This window comes from Danio rerio, chromosome 9 (genome assembly GCF_052040795.2).
Source record: "Danio rerio strain M-AB ecotype USA chromosome 9, GRCz13ab, whole genome shotgun sequence".
NCBI lineage: Eukaryota > Metazoa > Chordata > Actinopteri > Cypriniformes > Danionidae > Danio > Danio rerio.
This window is the reverse complement of record NC_141029.1, coordinates 54,526,628-54,542,666: the sequence shown is the minus strand read 5'-3', so window position 1 is coordinate 54,542,666 and position 16,039 is coordinate 54,526,628. Positions and strand designations below refer to the sequence as shown.

At 39.6% G+C, this 16,039-nt stretch overlaps 1 protein-coding gene across 2 annotated transcripts in view; it reads right to left on the bottom strand.

Annotated features, from left to right (window-relative positions):
* The window catches only part of LOC141376229 (thioredoxin domain-containing protein 6-like), a 31,668-nt gene that overhangs the window by 2,905 nt on the left and 12,724 nt on the right, over positions 1-16,039 (bottom strand). For both annotated transcript variants that reach the window (XM_087268517.1, XM_087268518.1), the window contains exons 10-17: positions 12,750-12,943; positions 10,187-10,331; positions 8,982-9,089; positions 8,492-8,637; positions 6,601-6,745; positions 5,292-5,539; positions 3,103-3,198; positions 2,505-2,606 (exon numbers count right to left, since the gene is read on the bottom strand). In XM_087268517.1, coding sequence (XP_087124643.1) covers positions 2,505-2,606; positions 3,103-3,198; positions 5,292-5,539; positions 6,601-6,745; positions 8,492-8,637; positions 8,982-9,089; positions 10,187-10,331; positions 12,750-12,943 — 1,184 coding nt within the window. The remainder of the gene's footprint in view (positions 1-2,504; positions 2,607-3,102; positions 3,199-5,291; positions 5,540-6,600; positions 6,746-8,491; positions 8,638-8,981; positions 9,090-10,186; positions 10,332-12,749; positions 12,944-16,039) is intronic.

The following is a 16,039-nucleotide window of genomic DNA, read 5'->3' as shown; positions in this document are numbered from 1 at the left end:
TTTCATCCCATCCTAAAGCCTGAATCAGCATCAATTTGACAGCCATCTCAGAGAGAAAGACCTCATACCTATTTTTGTATCCGTCCAAGCAAACTAAACATTTGCGCTCGATTAACCAGTGGAAAATCTTCTCTCGCTCTGCACGTTTCCTACTGCTGATTCTGTGTGTGTGCGATCTGTCACTCACATAGTAACTCTCACGTGCTCTGCAGACCCACTGAGACGCGCCTTTTCCGCCAAAATGCATCCAACCGTAGTTTCTGAATCTCCTAAAATGTCCAGGATTCAGGTTTTACTTTCGCATTCTAAAGTTTCTGTTATTTGTATGCCTTTTTTTTGCATTACCATTTTGCAGCTGACTGCGCGCGCACAGCCCTGAGAGAAACATTAAATGAATGTCTATTTTTATTCATTTTTTATTTAGATATTTATTTCTCATTTACTGCATATTTTATGAATTTAATGATGCTAATGTTACATACTTTATACACTGAGGTGATCTCACGAGGAAATATAACTATTATACGTTTTTGTCAGCTTAGTGGCTATTTTGTGTTCAGACGTATGAAAATGTACCATTTAAAAAAAGGAGGCGTGGTACAGTACCATGCCCAGGCCCGTTTCCCGGATTGTTTAAGAAATGTAAGTGCTCAGGCTCAGGCATGGTTCAGTTGGCCAGCCCTGGCCCGGTTGGAAGAGGTGTGGTTAACTTGGTACGCTTATAGTGTGAGTCCGAAGCACGCCTAAGCCAAAAACTGAAGACAAGACGTGACTTTTAAGGGACTGTTTCATATGGATTTATTAATCATTCTTACTGTTCTTTGAACGCAAATTGTCGTAGATTATTAAAGATACAAACCCCTCACTGCACCACAGCTGCACCTTCAGCAAACCTCCTAATTCCTGCAGCACGATGACTTTAAGATTGTTTATAAGCATTAAAAGTGGCTGATCTTTTTAGTTGGTGGGTGTTTAGCGTGCTTCGGCCTGGTTCAAGGCAACTGTACGTAGTGTGAGTACAGCCTCAAAGTGTGCGTCCACGACCAAAATGCGACCTCCAGTGGACAGTGATAAACTCCGAAATGAGACGCAGATTCAGAGTTCCACATGAGATTATTAATTAGCAAATAATATAAATATTATGAGTGTAAACATTAGGTGAGCATTGTAACCCCGTGTCCTAACATCACCCTACATGACGAGATTTGCAGTGATGAGCAGTTTGGCTGTTTACACCAGATGAAAAACGACAAAAAAATTAAATACAGCCATTCAGAAGCACAGAATAGTGCACTCACTGCACTCTAGCGAAATGGTGCAGTTTACAATCTAATTATTACATATTAAACCTCTTTAACATTATAAAATGTAGATGCTAAATCACTGATATGTTGGTTTCGTCAATTTGGCAACCTGTGCTTGCGTGTGTTTTGAACCAGGCGTGCAATACCTAGGGCAACCAATGGGTGTCAAACTTACATTACTGCACCTTTAAGATGGGCGTAAAACAGACTACAGAACTGAGATATGTAAATGTTAATGCATTAAGACATACATATATATTTATGGATTGAGGGACATTTTGTGTATATTACCAATATATATTGTATATTGTCTGTATTCAATTTTGTGTACACAATCTGGCCACTTTATTAGGTACACCTGTCCAACACAAATTTCTAATCAGCCTATCACATGGCTGTAACTTGATTCATGAGCATCAGAATGCAGAAGAAAGGTGATTTAAGTGACTTTGAACGTAGCATGGTTGTTGCTGCTAGACAGCTTGGTCTGAGTATTTTAGAAACTGCTGTTCTACTGGGATTTTCACGCACAACCATCTCTAAGGTTTACTGACCATGTCCATCCTTTTATGATCACAGTGTACTCATCTTCTGATGGCTACTTCCAGCAGGATAATACACCATGACATAAAGCGTGAATCATCTCAGACTGGTTTCTTGAACATGACAATGAGTTCACTGTACTCAAATGGCCTCCACAGTCAGCAGCTCTCAATCCGATAGAGCACATTTGGGATGTGGTGGAATGGAAGATTGGCATCATGGATGTGCAGCCGACAAATCTGCAGCAACTGTGTGATGCTATCATGTGAATATGGAGCAAAATCTCTGAGGAATATTTTCAGTATCTTGTTGAATCTGTGCCATGAAAGATTAAGGCAGATATGAAGGCAAAATGGGCTCCAACTCGGTACTAGTAAACTAGTACTCTGCCAGTGAGAGTATCAAATGAACAGCAAAATGAGAAGAAACAGGCAGGCAATGTCAGATACTAGAAAGCATTTGATTGATCAGAAGATTGGATGAGAAACTAAGGTATGAGGTGACATCAAATAAATAATTTCATCATCATTTATTTCTGTTTATATTTTCTTATGTTGTCACTGTTTTGGAGCACACTAGCTAATAGATATCCTTAAAACTAACGGACTAATACTAACATATTTTTATGCTAATTTCATTAACATTTGAATGAGAGACCTGTGTCCGGCTGGCTGGATTCCGGCGTCTCGAGTGCTTCAGTCTGGTCTGTAGATGCTGCGTGACTCTCTGTCATCTCGAGGTTCATTTCTTCAGCACCATCTGCATGATGGAGATTAGCAGTAAGTTATGTTTTTGTGTTTGCACAGTTACCAAGTTAATTAATCACTACTGTATTTAAAAATGCAGTAGATGATCTGCCTAAATGCTATCTGTTAGCATAATATCTTTAAAACACAATCCCTGCCGTCTAAAGTCACATCTCCTGATATCAGGCATCTTAAAGATGACGGTAGACAGCCCACTAGATCATGTCAGTCGCCAGTTAGAAAACTTTATATTACTTTATAATGCTACAATTTCCAACAATAGACTGTATTATATCTACGTTTCAGTTGTGTAGCAATCAGAACTTGTCATGATGTGCAATATTAAATGCAAGAATGGATCGCTGGTCATTTGGTAAACCCTAAAATAAAGAGCATTTCATCTCAGATCACCATACTCTTAATGTTTACTCACTTCTTTATTTGTTTAATATTTGAATATGCAATGATATCTCAAAGTGATGTGAATAAATAAACCCTCAGTGATGAACCTGTAGTGTCCGGCTCGGTCTCGTTCCTCAAGTCACCGAATGAAGGAGATCTTGAAGATTGTAGATTTTTGAGCTCTGCAAAACTCTCCTCTGTTTCTGTAGACAGCAGGACGTTCATTGTTAGACATTAGTGTTAAATACGAGTCATTTTCAATCAAATAAACCAGGCTTATTTAAATCAAGAATACACTGATGACAAATTTAAAGCCTAGAAATATGGATTTATTGTCTAATAAATAACTGATAAATAATTTGCCGGCAGCTAGCTCTCTGCAACTCTGGCACCTGAAGCTAGGTTGCTGTTGGAAGTACTGTTAGTGAGGCCAGCAGGGGGTGCTCAACTTATGGTCTGTGTGGGTCCTGACGCCCCAGTATAGTGATGGGGACTCTATACTGCTCAGTGAGCGCCGTCTTTCGGATGAGACGTTAAACCGAGGTCCCGACTCTCTATGGTCATTAAAAATCCCAGGATGTCCTTCAAAAAAGAGAAGGGATTTAACCCAAGCATCCATACATTTTAACTCTCCCGTTTTTTCCTGGGATTCTCTCGTATTTTACTGTTCTATCCCGCTACCATCCCGCAAAAGGTGTTTTCCCATATTTCTCCCGTATTTTCAGTCTTTCTCTGAACAGCCGAGCCTTCCTATACGCAACCCATACCGCCGAACCACCTGGGGTCGCCCCTTGCTCTAAAACATGAGTCTTCTGTGCTTTTGCTTTGTTTAGGAATGAAAACACTTATGAATAAATATTAAAATGGCGCGATTCAACTTCCTTTTGATTACAGGTGCCGTCGCCCATCCTATATAATCCTCAAAACAGTCATATAATGGTGCATGACTGTCAGCTGACGCGCTCCATAGTGATAAACAGACGCTGTTTCCCAAACGGATTCTATACCCGCGATTTGAAGCGGAGAGAAAGTCTGGCTTTTGGGTGCGGGTTTAAACAGACATACACACATAATTAATAATAATAACATAAAAGGATGTCGATCTTGGTGGGTTTTTTCCCCCCAAACACAGCTAATTTCATCTTAAATGAGCATAAAAAGTTAGAAAAGCAGTCGAATGTTTTCATTATAACGTTAGATGTGTGCATTTTTAAAGTGACACCTCTTATTTAATGTAAATGTTAAAAAATCTTCATAAATGAGAGATTCATTCGTTGCTCTTTAATCAGAATGTGTAAATTATACAGTGGGGAAACGGCAAATGCTTGATTCTATTTCAATATAATAGCTATTAATTTTAATAAGCTGAACTGTTTGCTAATGTATTTGCTGCTAATGTAAATATTTATTTTTCTTTTGTTAATAATAATAATTTTAAAACATATTACTGACCGATTAACTGTTTATTTACAATGAAACAGCTCCAAATGAACATACAACGGGTGGGGGGGTGTTAGAGGAATCCCTTATTATGGTGGGCATATCCCTTATTTTCACATCCCAATGTTGACATGTATGGGCATCCTGACCCAATTTGCCCACTGGCCTGTCCATCATGGCCTCCTAACCATCCCCATATCATAACTGGCTTCATCACTCCTCTCCACCAATCAGCTGGTGTGTGGTGTGGGGTCTGGTGCAATATGGCTGCCATCATGTCATCCAGGTGGATGCTGCACACTGGTGGTGGATCAGGAGATTCCCCCCAATGTGTAAAGCGCTTTGAATGCCCAAAAATGCGCTATGTAATTGTAAGGAATTATTAATTGAGATAATTATAATTGCCGGTACTTCGGATCATTTTGGAAGGGCACTTTCTATCCAAGACTAAACAGGGCATGTGCACTGCACGGGTTGAGCCCTATGTGTGCACGTGCCTGTTTGATTAGATATTCTTCAAGACACTAGTATTCAGCTTTGTGACATTTAAAGGCTTAACTAGGATAATTTGGCAAGTTAGGGTAAGTCATTGTATAACAGTGGTTTGTTTTGTAGACAATCTAAAACAAATGTTGCTAAGGGGGCTAATAATATTGACCTTAAATTGGCTTTAAAACATTAGGAACTGCTTTTTTCCTAGCCGAAATAAAACAAAAAAGGCTTTCTTCAGAAGAAAATAATAATTTAGAAAATACTGTGAAAAATTCCTGAATCATTTGGGAAATACTTGAAAAAAAAATCACTAATAAATCTGATTTCACACAATATTTGTGTATTGTTTGTGTGTTCTTCTCACCTAGCGGTGGTGACGCAGTGTCAGGGATGATCTCACCGATGTCTCCAAAGATGAACTTGATCTTCTGGTCTGCGTGTTCTGTGTTTGAGGAGCCGTGGACGGCGTTTTCTAGCACGTCTTTAGCAAATCGAGCTCTCAGAGACTCGGGGGCTGTCAGTCGGGCCTGGTCGGGGTCTGTGGGGCCCATGGCGGCTCTCCACTCCTGCACTGCGTTCTCCTTCGTCAGAACCAGCATCGTACACGGCCCACTATACAGAAATCATCATAAGAAGGATCATAATAATGCGCTGCTGCATTTTACTCAATGGTGCGTGCTACATATACAGTTGAGGTCAAAATGATTAGCCATCCCGTGAAATATTTAATAATATTTGAATAATTTTGAATATTGAATAAGTGATATTCAATGGAGCAAGGCAATTCACACAGTATTTACTATAATAATTTTTTCCTCTGGAGAAAGTCTTATTTGTTTTATTTCGACAAGAATAAAAGCAGTTTTTAAAACATTTTAAGCTCTATATCATTAGCCCTATTAGGCTATATTTTTTTCGATTGTCAACCGAACAAACCACTGTTATACAATGACTTGCCTAATTACCCTAACCTGCCTAATTAACCTAGTTAAGCCTTTAAATGTCACTTTAAGCTGAATACTAGTATCTTGAATAATATCAAGTCAATATTATGTGCTGTCACCATTCATTCATTCATTCATTTTCCTTTCGGCTTAGTCCCTTTATTAATCCGGGGTCGCCACAGTGTTATGAACCGCCAACTTATCCAGCACGTTTTTACGCAGCGGATGCCCTTCCAGCCGCAACACATCTCTGGGAAACATCCACACACAATCATTCACACTCATACACTACGGACAATTTAGCCTACCCAATTCACCTATAGCGCATGTCTTTGGACTGTGGGGGAAACCGGAGTACCCGGAGGAATCCCACGCGAACGCAGGGAGAACATGCAAACTCCACACAGAAACGCCAACTGACCCAGCCGAGGCTCAAACTAGCGATCTTCTTGCTGTGATGCTACAGCACTACTTCCTGCGTTAACTGCTGTTATCATGACAAATATAAAAGAAATCCGTTATTAGAAATGAGTTTTTAAAACTATTATGTTTAGAAATGTGTTGAAAAAATCTTCCCCCCATTTAAACAGAAATTGGGGGAAAATATACAGGAGGGCTAATAATTCAGGCTTCAACTGTACTCCTAGGTTACCTTGAGTAAATCAATGGGCAAATTCAGATTTTTGGGTGAACTAATCCTTTAACACTTGTTTTCAGTGTAGTACTCACCGGCACATGTAATCCACCAGCTGGCTGAAGAAGGGTTTCTCGCGATGCTCTTTATAAAACTCCTCTGCCATCTCTCTGGACAGAATCGTGTCTTTCAGTTGGGAAATGGTAAATCCTTTAGCCTGAATCTCCTCCAGGATCTCCTCTGAGCAGATACACACAAGGTCAACAGCGAGTTCCAGTGTTTATCCTTTGGGTTTATTCTTAAACTACCTTTTCAAAACTTGGGGTTGGTAACATTTTAACCCCTTAACTATTCCCATCCATCTCCATCCCAATCCATCCATCCATTCCCATTTATCAATCTTTCTCAATCCATTAATCCCAATTCATCCATCCATCCCAGTCCATGGATCCATCCATCTTAATCCATCCATCCATTCCCATTCATCAGTCTATCCCAATCCATTCATCCCAATTCATCCATCCATCTATCTATCCATCCCGATCCATCCTAATCCATCCACCCATCCCAGTCCATCCATCCATCCATCCATCCATCCCAATCCATCCATCCATTCCCATTCATCAATCCATTCCATCCATCTATTCATCCCAATTCATCAATCCATTCATACCAACCCATCCATCCATCCCAATTCATCCATCCATCTATCCATCCCAAACCTTCCTAATCTGTCCATCCATCCATCCATCCCAATCCATCCGTTCATTCCCATTTATCAATCCATCCATCCACCCCATTCATCCATCTATTCTTCTCGATTCATCCATCAATTCCAATCCATCCATCCCAATTCATCCATCCATCCATCTATCTCAGTCTATCCATCCATCCTTCCCAATCTATCCATCCAAATCCATCCATCTATCCCAACCCATCCATCCCAATCCAACCATCCATATATCCAACCCATGCATCCCAATCTATCTATCCATCCCAATCCATTCATCCCAATCCATGCATTCCAATCCATCCATCTCAATTTATCCATCCATCCCAACCCATCCCAAGCCATCTATCCCAATCAATCTATCCATCCCAACCCAATCATCCCAATTTATCCATCCATCTATCCCATTCCATCCATCCCAACCAATTTATTCATCCATCCATCCATCCATCCATCCATCCCATTTCATCCATTCCAATCCATCCCAATCCAATATTTCCCAAATTATATTTAACAGAGCAAGAAGTTTTCCACAGTATTCCCTATAATATATTTTCTTCTGGAGAAAGTCTGATTAGCTTTATTTTGGCTAGAATAATAGCAGTCAAGGAAAACATTTTAAGGTCAATAATATTAGCCCCCTTAGGGGCCAATCACACCGAACTCGTTTTTTGCACTGAGGCGCCTTTTTTGAATGGTTTACTGACGGCTGTGAGCGTTTTGTGCGCTGGTTATGCGCTTTGCGTGTTTTACCACCTGCTGCGCCTCACGTTTTTGCCCTTGCGCGATGTGCGCTTGCAGTTGAAATAAAGTCAACTCTAAGCGGAAAAAGCGCATTACATCACTCGCAACTTCATTCTCCAATCAAAGGAAAGCAGAGACAGGGTTTCTGCAGTGTTTATGTTGTCAAGACAACAACAGAGACTTTTAGAGATGGAGGAGAGACTTGTGGTTTTGAGTTATCCAGAGCTGTATGACTTGACGTATCTTGAATATCACATTATTATTAAATATTAAAATTATATTAACATCAACAGCATCACTCACACAATACCCAGATGATTCAGTCGTTGCCTAGCAACATAAAAAAAATGCCCGGCGCTTCTTTTTTTTTGATTGTCAACAAAAAAAAAGGCAGTGGGTGCGCAGCGCGTTTTTGGAACGTAAATGCACATTCAGTGTGATCGGCCCCTAAAGCAATACTTGTTTTGTGTTTCGATTGTCTACACTGTGTTCAGTGTTAGTGCTGATGATACCCTTGTGTTGGGTGTCCGGTTTAATGACAGCGAGTGTGTCTTCAGGAGGGAAGAAGAAGCTGATCTCCTTCTCTGCCTCCTCTGAGCTGCTGCTGCCGTGGAGCTGGTTAATACTGGAGTTTTCAACCGAGAACTGGGCTCGCAAACTAGATCACGACCACACACACACACACACACACACACACACACACACACTGTATGATCAATAACACACACGATAAACAATCACACATTGAGTTAATGCTTTTATAATGCATTTAAAATCTGTAGACTGTTTTGTCATTCTGAGCCCAAAGAATTGCTGTTTTATAAATAATGATACTATAATAATTATCATTGTGTATGAAATGTGGTGTACCAATAATAATAATAAAACATTTTTACATATATTTTCAGGGTCAAACAGATCTGAACACATTATGGGATTAAGCAGAAACATTCAGATGAAGGTTAAAGTCATTAAATGAAACTGTTATTGATATTGTTTTACCTGTCTGGTTGCTCATTTTTAGCCTTGATGGGGTCTTTGGGTCCTAGGATGTTCCTCCAGTGCTCCACGGCTCCTTCTTTTACTAAAGCTAATGCTAACACCGGCCCACTGTCAACCACACACAGTTCATGTAGACAGTATAAATATAAACTGTATTTACTGGATATTTCTTAAATCCCCAAATCAGAAAAAGATGGCACAGTTTGGAAAACACAAATAAAAAAAAGAAATTCCAAATTTACTTTAACTTGTATTTGATTGCATACAATATCAACACAAAATATTTAATGTTTTGTTTGGTCAACTTCATTTCATTTGTGAATATACACCCTTTCTTTTCATTCAGACCTGCAACACACTCCAGAAAAAGTTGTGACAGGAGCAGTTTAGGGCTATTTATTAGGTAAATTGGTTCAATAATGATGTGATTTGACACAGGTGATGTCAACAGGTGATTGTAGTTATGATTCCATCCCAATTCATCCATCCATCTCAACCCATCCCAATCCATCCAACCATATATCCCAACCCATGCATCCTAGTCCATCCATCCCAATCTATCCATCCATCCCCCTCAATCTATCCATCCTAACCTATCCATCCCAATTTATCCATCCATCCATTCATCCATTTCAACCCATTCCAATCCATCCAACCATATATCCCAACCCATGTATCCTAATCCATGCATACCAATCTATCCATCCATCCCCCTCAATCTATCCATCCTAACCCATCCATCCCAATTTATCCATCCATCTCAACTCATCCCAATCCATCCAACCATATATCCCAACCCATGCATCCTAATCCATCCATCCCAATCTATCCATCCATCCCCCTCAATCTATCCATCCTAACCCATCCATCCCAATTTATCCATCCATCCATTCATCCATCTCAACCCATTCCAATCCATCCAACCATATATCCCAACCCATGCATCCTAATCCATGCATACCAATCTATCCATCCATCCCCCTTAATCTATCCATCCCAATCCATCTATCCATCCCAATCCATCCATCCCAATTTATCCATCCATTCCAACCCGTCCATCCCAATCCAAGTATCCCAGTTCATCTATCCATCCATGTTTGTGTTTGTGTGTGTGTGTATTTGTTGGTGTGTTTGTGTTATTGTACGTATGCATGTTTGTATATATGTTGTTTGTTGTTGAGAGTGTGCATGTGTGTGTTGTTGACCTGGTCATGTTCTCCATCAGGCTGTTGAAGTATTCCTCCTCCACATGAGTGCTGTAGAAGAGTCGCACCTGCTCCTCCGTCAGCATCAGCTCTTTCTGCATGGCCACTCTGAAACCAGCTTGACGGATGCGGCTCAGGATTTCCTCTAAAACACATTCACAGAGCATAAGTCTTCATATTTCATTACCGTTTTCTCATAGTTAAAGTTTCAGACACTGCAGAACCAGAGGAAATCGTCAAAAATACAAATGAATTGGTAAATCAATTCATCCATCCATCTCCAATCCATCCATCAATCTCCCATCCATACATCCCTGTACAATCAATCAATCAATCCATGCATCAATCGCCCATTCATACCAGAGGTCGCGTTAGACTTGAAAAAGTCCATCATAACCTATTATTGACCGTCAATTAATTTGCATATTTTCTAATCGCTTTTTTCATTCATATTTTAATAATGAACTTGCACGAAGAGCATATAGGCTAAATTATTTATTTATTTATTCCTCCTGCACCGACCTTAACCTAGGTGCTAGCCTGTGTGTAATCAAACGCATCAAGAGAAACCGATGCAGAGGCAGTTGTCATTAAATTCTGTGTCTTTGCCTCGGAAAGTCGACTTCTCGTGGCAGTTTTAAATTTGTTCGGGAGGCTGAAGCCGCGTTCTGCTGCCACACTGGAGAGCCCTTGCCAGAAGCGGCCTGGACTCTACAGACAGACTCAGGCCAGATATGGTTAACAGGAATCGGGCCAGTGCTTTACAGCCGCATCACAAACGCATGTGCGGGAGTGAGCTGCGGGCCTAATCAATCTCCCATCCATCCATCATCTCCAATCAATCTCCCATCCATCCATCCATCTCCAATCAATCCATCAATCAATCAATCTCACATTCATCCATCATCTCCAATCAATCTCCACTCCATCCATCTATCAATCTATCATCCATCAATCTCACATCCATCCATCATCTCCAATCAATCTCCCATCCATCCATCTATCAATCAATCCATCCATCCACCCATCTCCAATCAATCCATCCATCTCGCATGCATCCATCATCTCCAATCAATCTCTCATCCATCCATCTATCAATCAATCCATCCATCCACCCATCTCCAATCAATCCATCCATCTCGCATGCATCCATCTCACATCCATCCATCATCTCCAATCAATCTCCCATCCATCTATCAATCAATCCATCAATCTCACATCCTTCCATCATCTCCAATCAATCTCTCATCCATCCATCTATCAATCAATCCATCCATCCACCCATCTCCAATCAATCAATCCATCCATCTCACATGCATCCATCTCACATCCATCCATCATCTCCAATCAATCTCCCATCCATCTATCAATCAATCCATCCATCAATCTACCATCCATCCATCCATCTCCAATCAATCAATCCATCCATCTCACATCCATCAATCAATATCCCATCTATCCATTCATCCTTCAATCTTACATCCATCCATCAATCTCTCATCCATCCATCAATCTCCAATCAATCCATCCATCAATCTCTCATCCATCCACCAATCTCCAATCAATCCATCCATCAATCTCCCATCCATCCATCAATCTCCAATCAATCCATCCATCTGTCCATCTCTAATCAATCCATCCATCTATCTCCCATCCATCCATTCAATTCATCCATCTCCAATCGATTCATCCATCCATCCATCCATCAATCTCTCATCCATCCATCCATCTCCAATCAGTTCATCCATCCATCAATCTCCAATAAATCCATACATCAATCCCCAATCCCCCAATCTCCAATCAAACCATCCATCCATCCATCCATCAATCTTTTATCCATCCATCCATTCATCCATCCATCCATCTCCAATCAATCAATCCATTAATCTCCCATCCATACATTCAATCCATCCATCTCCAATCAATTTATCTATTCATCCATCTCTAATTAATTTATCCACCCATCCATTCATCAACCTCCAATTCACTTTCCCCCCCTCCCTCCCTCTAACAATCTCCAATCAATCCATCCATCCATCCATCAATCTCAGATCAATCCATCCATCTATCAATCTCAGAACAATCAATCCTTCCATCAATCTCAGATCAATCCATCCATCCATCAATCTCCAATCCATCCATCCATCCCTCTCCATCTATTCATCCATCCATCCATCAATCCATCCATCCATCCTTAAGGAGAAATTTGTCTTGCACAATCGAGGGAACAGAGAACATTTAGTGACAATATAAATGACTAAAACTTAAAAAAAAAACATTCATTATGACTTGCACGATTTACAATTAACATGAACTAAACAACTTTTTATAGTGTTTATAGTGGCTTAATTAAAAAATAAAAGCAAAAAATATGACTAAACACCACAATATCATAACAATAAAAATGCTAAATGAGAAAAGCATTGTTTTTTTCAGTGTGATGTCATGGTGCTGGTGAATTCTGATCATCAATATCAGTAAACTCTGCTTGAGTGTAATGTGTGCAAACTTTCGGGCCTCAGTGAGAGTGCAGGAGGTGTAAAAGCGTAACGTTGGCACCTGCCTCTGTTTTCCCTGGCAGCGTCGGGCCGGACGAGCGCCAGCGTTCGCTCCACGGGCTCCTCTTCCGGCCTGGAGTCCCACACACTGAAGCTGAAGTTGGGGAAGAAGAAGGCCAGTTCCCTGCTGGCGCGCTCGCGGTCGGAGCTGCCGTGGAGGCCGTTCAGAAGGCTTTCAGAGCCGTACTGCGCCCGCAGGCTGAGGACAGACAGATGGAGAAACCGCGGGCTCTCAGGATGTGTTGAGCTAAAACTGATACTGATCAAAGCTGTGAGCGCAATATGGAGCGGCAGCGCAACTCCAACACATGAGCTTTACTGGAGGAATCATGTTAGGAACACTCTAGAGAATTACTCAGCGTCTGCACGGGAACATGTGTCGTTTACACTTCCCTATTAATGATGATCATCATTTGTTCAGGAAAAATATATACAGTTCAAGCCAGAATTATTAGCTCCCCCTGTATGTTTTTCCCTCCAATTTCTATTTAACGGAGAAAAGATTTTTAAACACATTTTTAAACATGATAGTTTTAATAACTCATTACTAATAAATGATTGTTGCCATGGTAACAGCGCATAATATTTGACTAAATATTTTAATAAGATACTAGTATTCAGCTTAAAGTGACATTGAAAGGCTTAACCAGGTTAATTAGATTAATTATGCGAGTTTGGTTAATTAGACAAATCATTGTATCTGAAAAAAATAGCTAGCTAGGGGGCTTATAATTTTGACCTTAATGTATTTAAAAAAATTTTAAACTTATATAAGTGTAGCGGATATAAAACAACATTCAGTCACCATTCAAATGTATGTATCTTTTACTAGATAAAATGTTCAGTGGTTATATATATATATATTTATTATTATAATTTATTGATGTATTCATTCATTCGTTCATTCAATTTTGTTTTGTTTATTCATTCCTCCATTTATAACTGTTTTTATAATTATTTGCATTAATTTATTCATTAATCGTGTTTTTTTTAATTATTTTATGTTCATTCATTCATTCATCATCATGTATTTACTGACTCCAGGTAATGCACTACCTCTCAGGCTGCTGTCTCCGGGCCTCCTCTCTGTTATTTTATTCACTCATTCATTAGTCACACACACTTAATCGGGCTGCTCTCTCTGGACATCTTGTATATTATTTCACTCCTTTTATTTAATCATTCATTCATCATGTATTTACTGACTGAGTGTTTCTCAAGGTAATGCCATACCTCTCAGGGTACTCTCTCCGGGCATCCTGTAAATTTCCATCCTGTTTATCCAGGTACTGTAGTATTTCCTGGGCTGTTCTCTCTGGGCCTCTTTGATTGTTATTTAATTCTTTCATTCGTTATCTCATTCATCATGTATTTACTGACTAATTGTTTCTTCAGGTAGTGCACTACCTCTTGGGCTGCTCTCTCCAGGCCTACTCTATATTAATTCATTCATTTATTCACTCTTTCACCATGTATATTATTAACTGATTGCTTTTTCAGTTAATGCAGTACCTTTTGGCTGCTCGTTCCGTTCCTCCTCTCTGTTATTTTATTCATTCATTCCGTCATTAATTAATGTCTGATTTCTCCAGGTAATGTGATACCTTTTGGGCTGCTCTCTCTGGGCCTCCTCTATATTCATTCATTCATTCATTCATTCATTTGTTTACTGACTGATTGTTTCTCCTGGTAATGCACAACCACTCGGGCTGCTCTCTCCAGGCCTTCTTAACATTCATTCATTCATTCATTCATTCATTCATTCATTCATCCATCCATCCATCCATCCATCCATCCATCCATCCATCCATCCATCATCATGTATTTATTGATTGGTTGTTTCTCCAGGTAATTCCGCTACCTCTGCTCTCTCTGGGCCTACTCTATGTATCATTCATTCGTTAATCTGTTCTTTCATTCATTCATTCCAGTGTTTCCTCTAGGATTTTTTCCAGCTGTGGCGGCAGGCCTTTTTTACACAGATCTACCAACTACCTGTGGCATTATTTCAATGATAAATGTCGTGAGCGCAGTATTACAAGTCGAGATCGCATTTATGTAATAGCCTACGAGCATGCGAATCTCTTTGCTTGTGCACCGTTTTCCTCTAATCAAAAACTTCTTGCACACCCCCTCAAATTTATGCCGCTCAAGCGCAGATCTTCTTGTGCGCTCTCACATAAACGCTGCTGAAGTGCGATTAAGCACGTTTACGTAACCAGTATGTCTACAACATTCATTCATTCATTCATTCATTCATTCATTCATTCATTCATTCTATCATTCATTCATTCATTTACTCACTCACTCATTCATTCATTCATTCATTCATTCATTCATTCATGTATTTATTGATTGGTTGTTTCTCCAGGTAATGCACTACCTCTGCTCTCACTGGGCCTTGTCTATATTATTCCATTCATTCGTTAATCTGTTTATTTATTCATTCATTCATTATGTATTTATTGACTGATTGTTTTTAGTTAATGCAGAAACTTTTGGTTGCTATTTCCATTCCTCTTCTCTGTTATTTCATTAATTCATTCCATCATTCATTTACTGATTAATTGTTTCTACAGGTAATGTGGTACCTTTTGAGCTACTCTCTCTGGGCCTCCTTTTCATTCATTCATTCATTCACTCACTCATTCATTCATTTGTCATTCATTCATTCATTCATTCATTCATCATCATCTATTTATTGATTGGTTGTTTCTCCAGGTAATGTGATACCTCTGCTCTCTCTGGGCCTCCTCTATATTATTTCATTCATTCGTTAATCTGTTCATTCATTCATTCATTAATTCATTCATTCATTCATCTATCATCATGTGTTTACTGACTGATTGTGTTTTCTGGTAATGCACTACCTGTCAGTCTGCTTTCTCCAAGCCTCTTTAACATTCATTCATTCATTTATTCATTCATTCATCCATCCATCCATCCATTCATTGTTTTTCCAGGTAATGTGGTACCTCTGCTTTCTCTGGGCCTCCTCTATATTATTTAATTCATTTGTTAATCTGTTCATTCATTCATTCATCTATCATCATGTGTTTACTGACTGATTGTTTCTCCTGGTAATGCACTACCTGTCAGTCTGTTTTCTCCAAGCCTCTTTAACATTCATTCATTCATTTATTCATTCATTCATCCATCCATCCAACTATTCATTGTTTTTCCAGATAATGTGGTACCTCTGCTTTCTCTGAGCCTCCTCTTTATTATTTCATTCATTTGTTAATCTGTTTATTCATTCATTCATTCATTCATTCATTTATGTATTTATTGATTG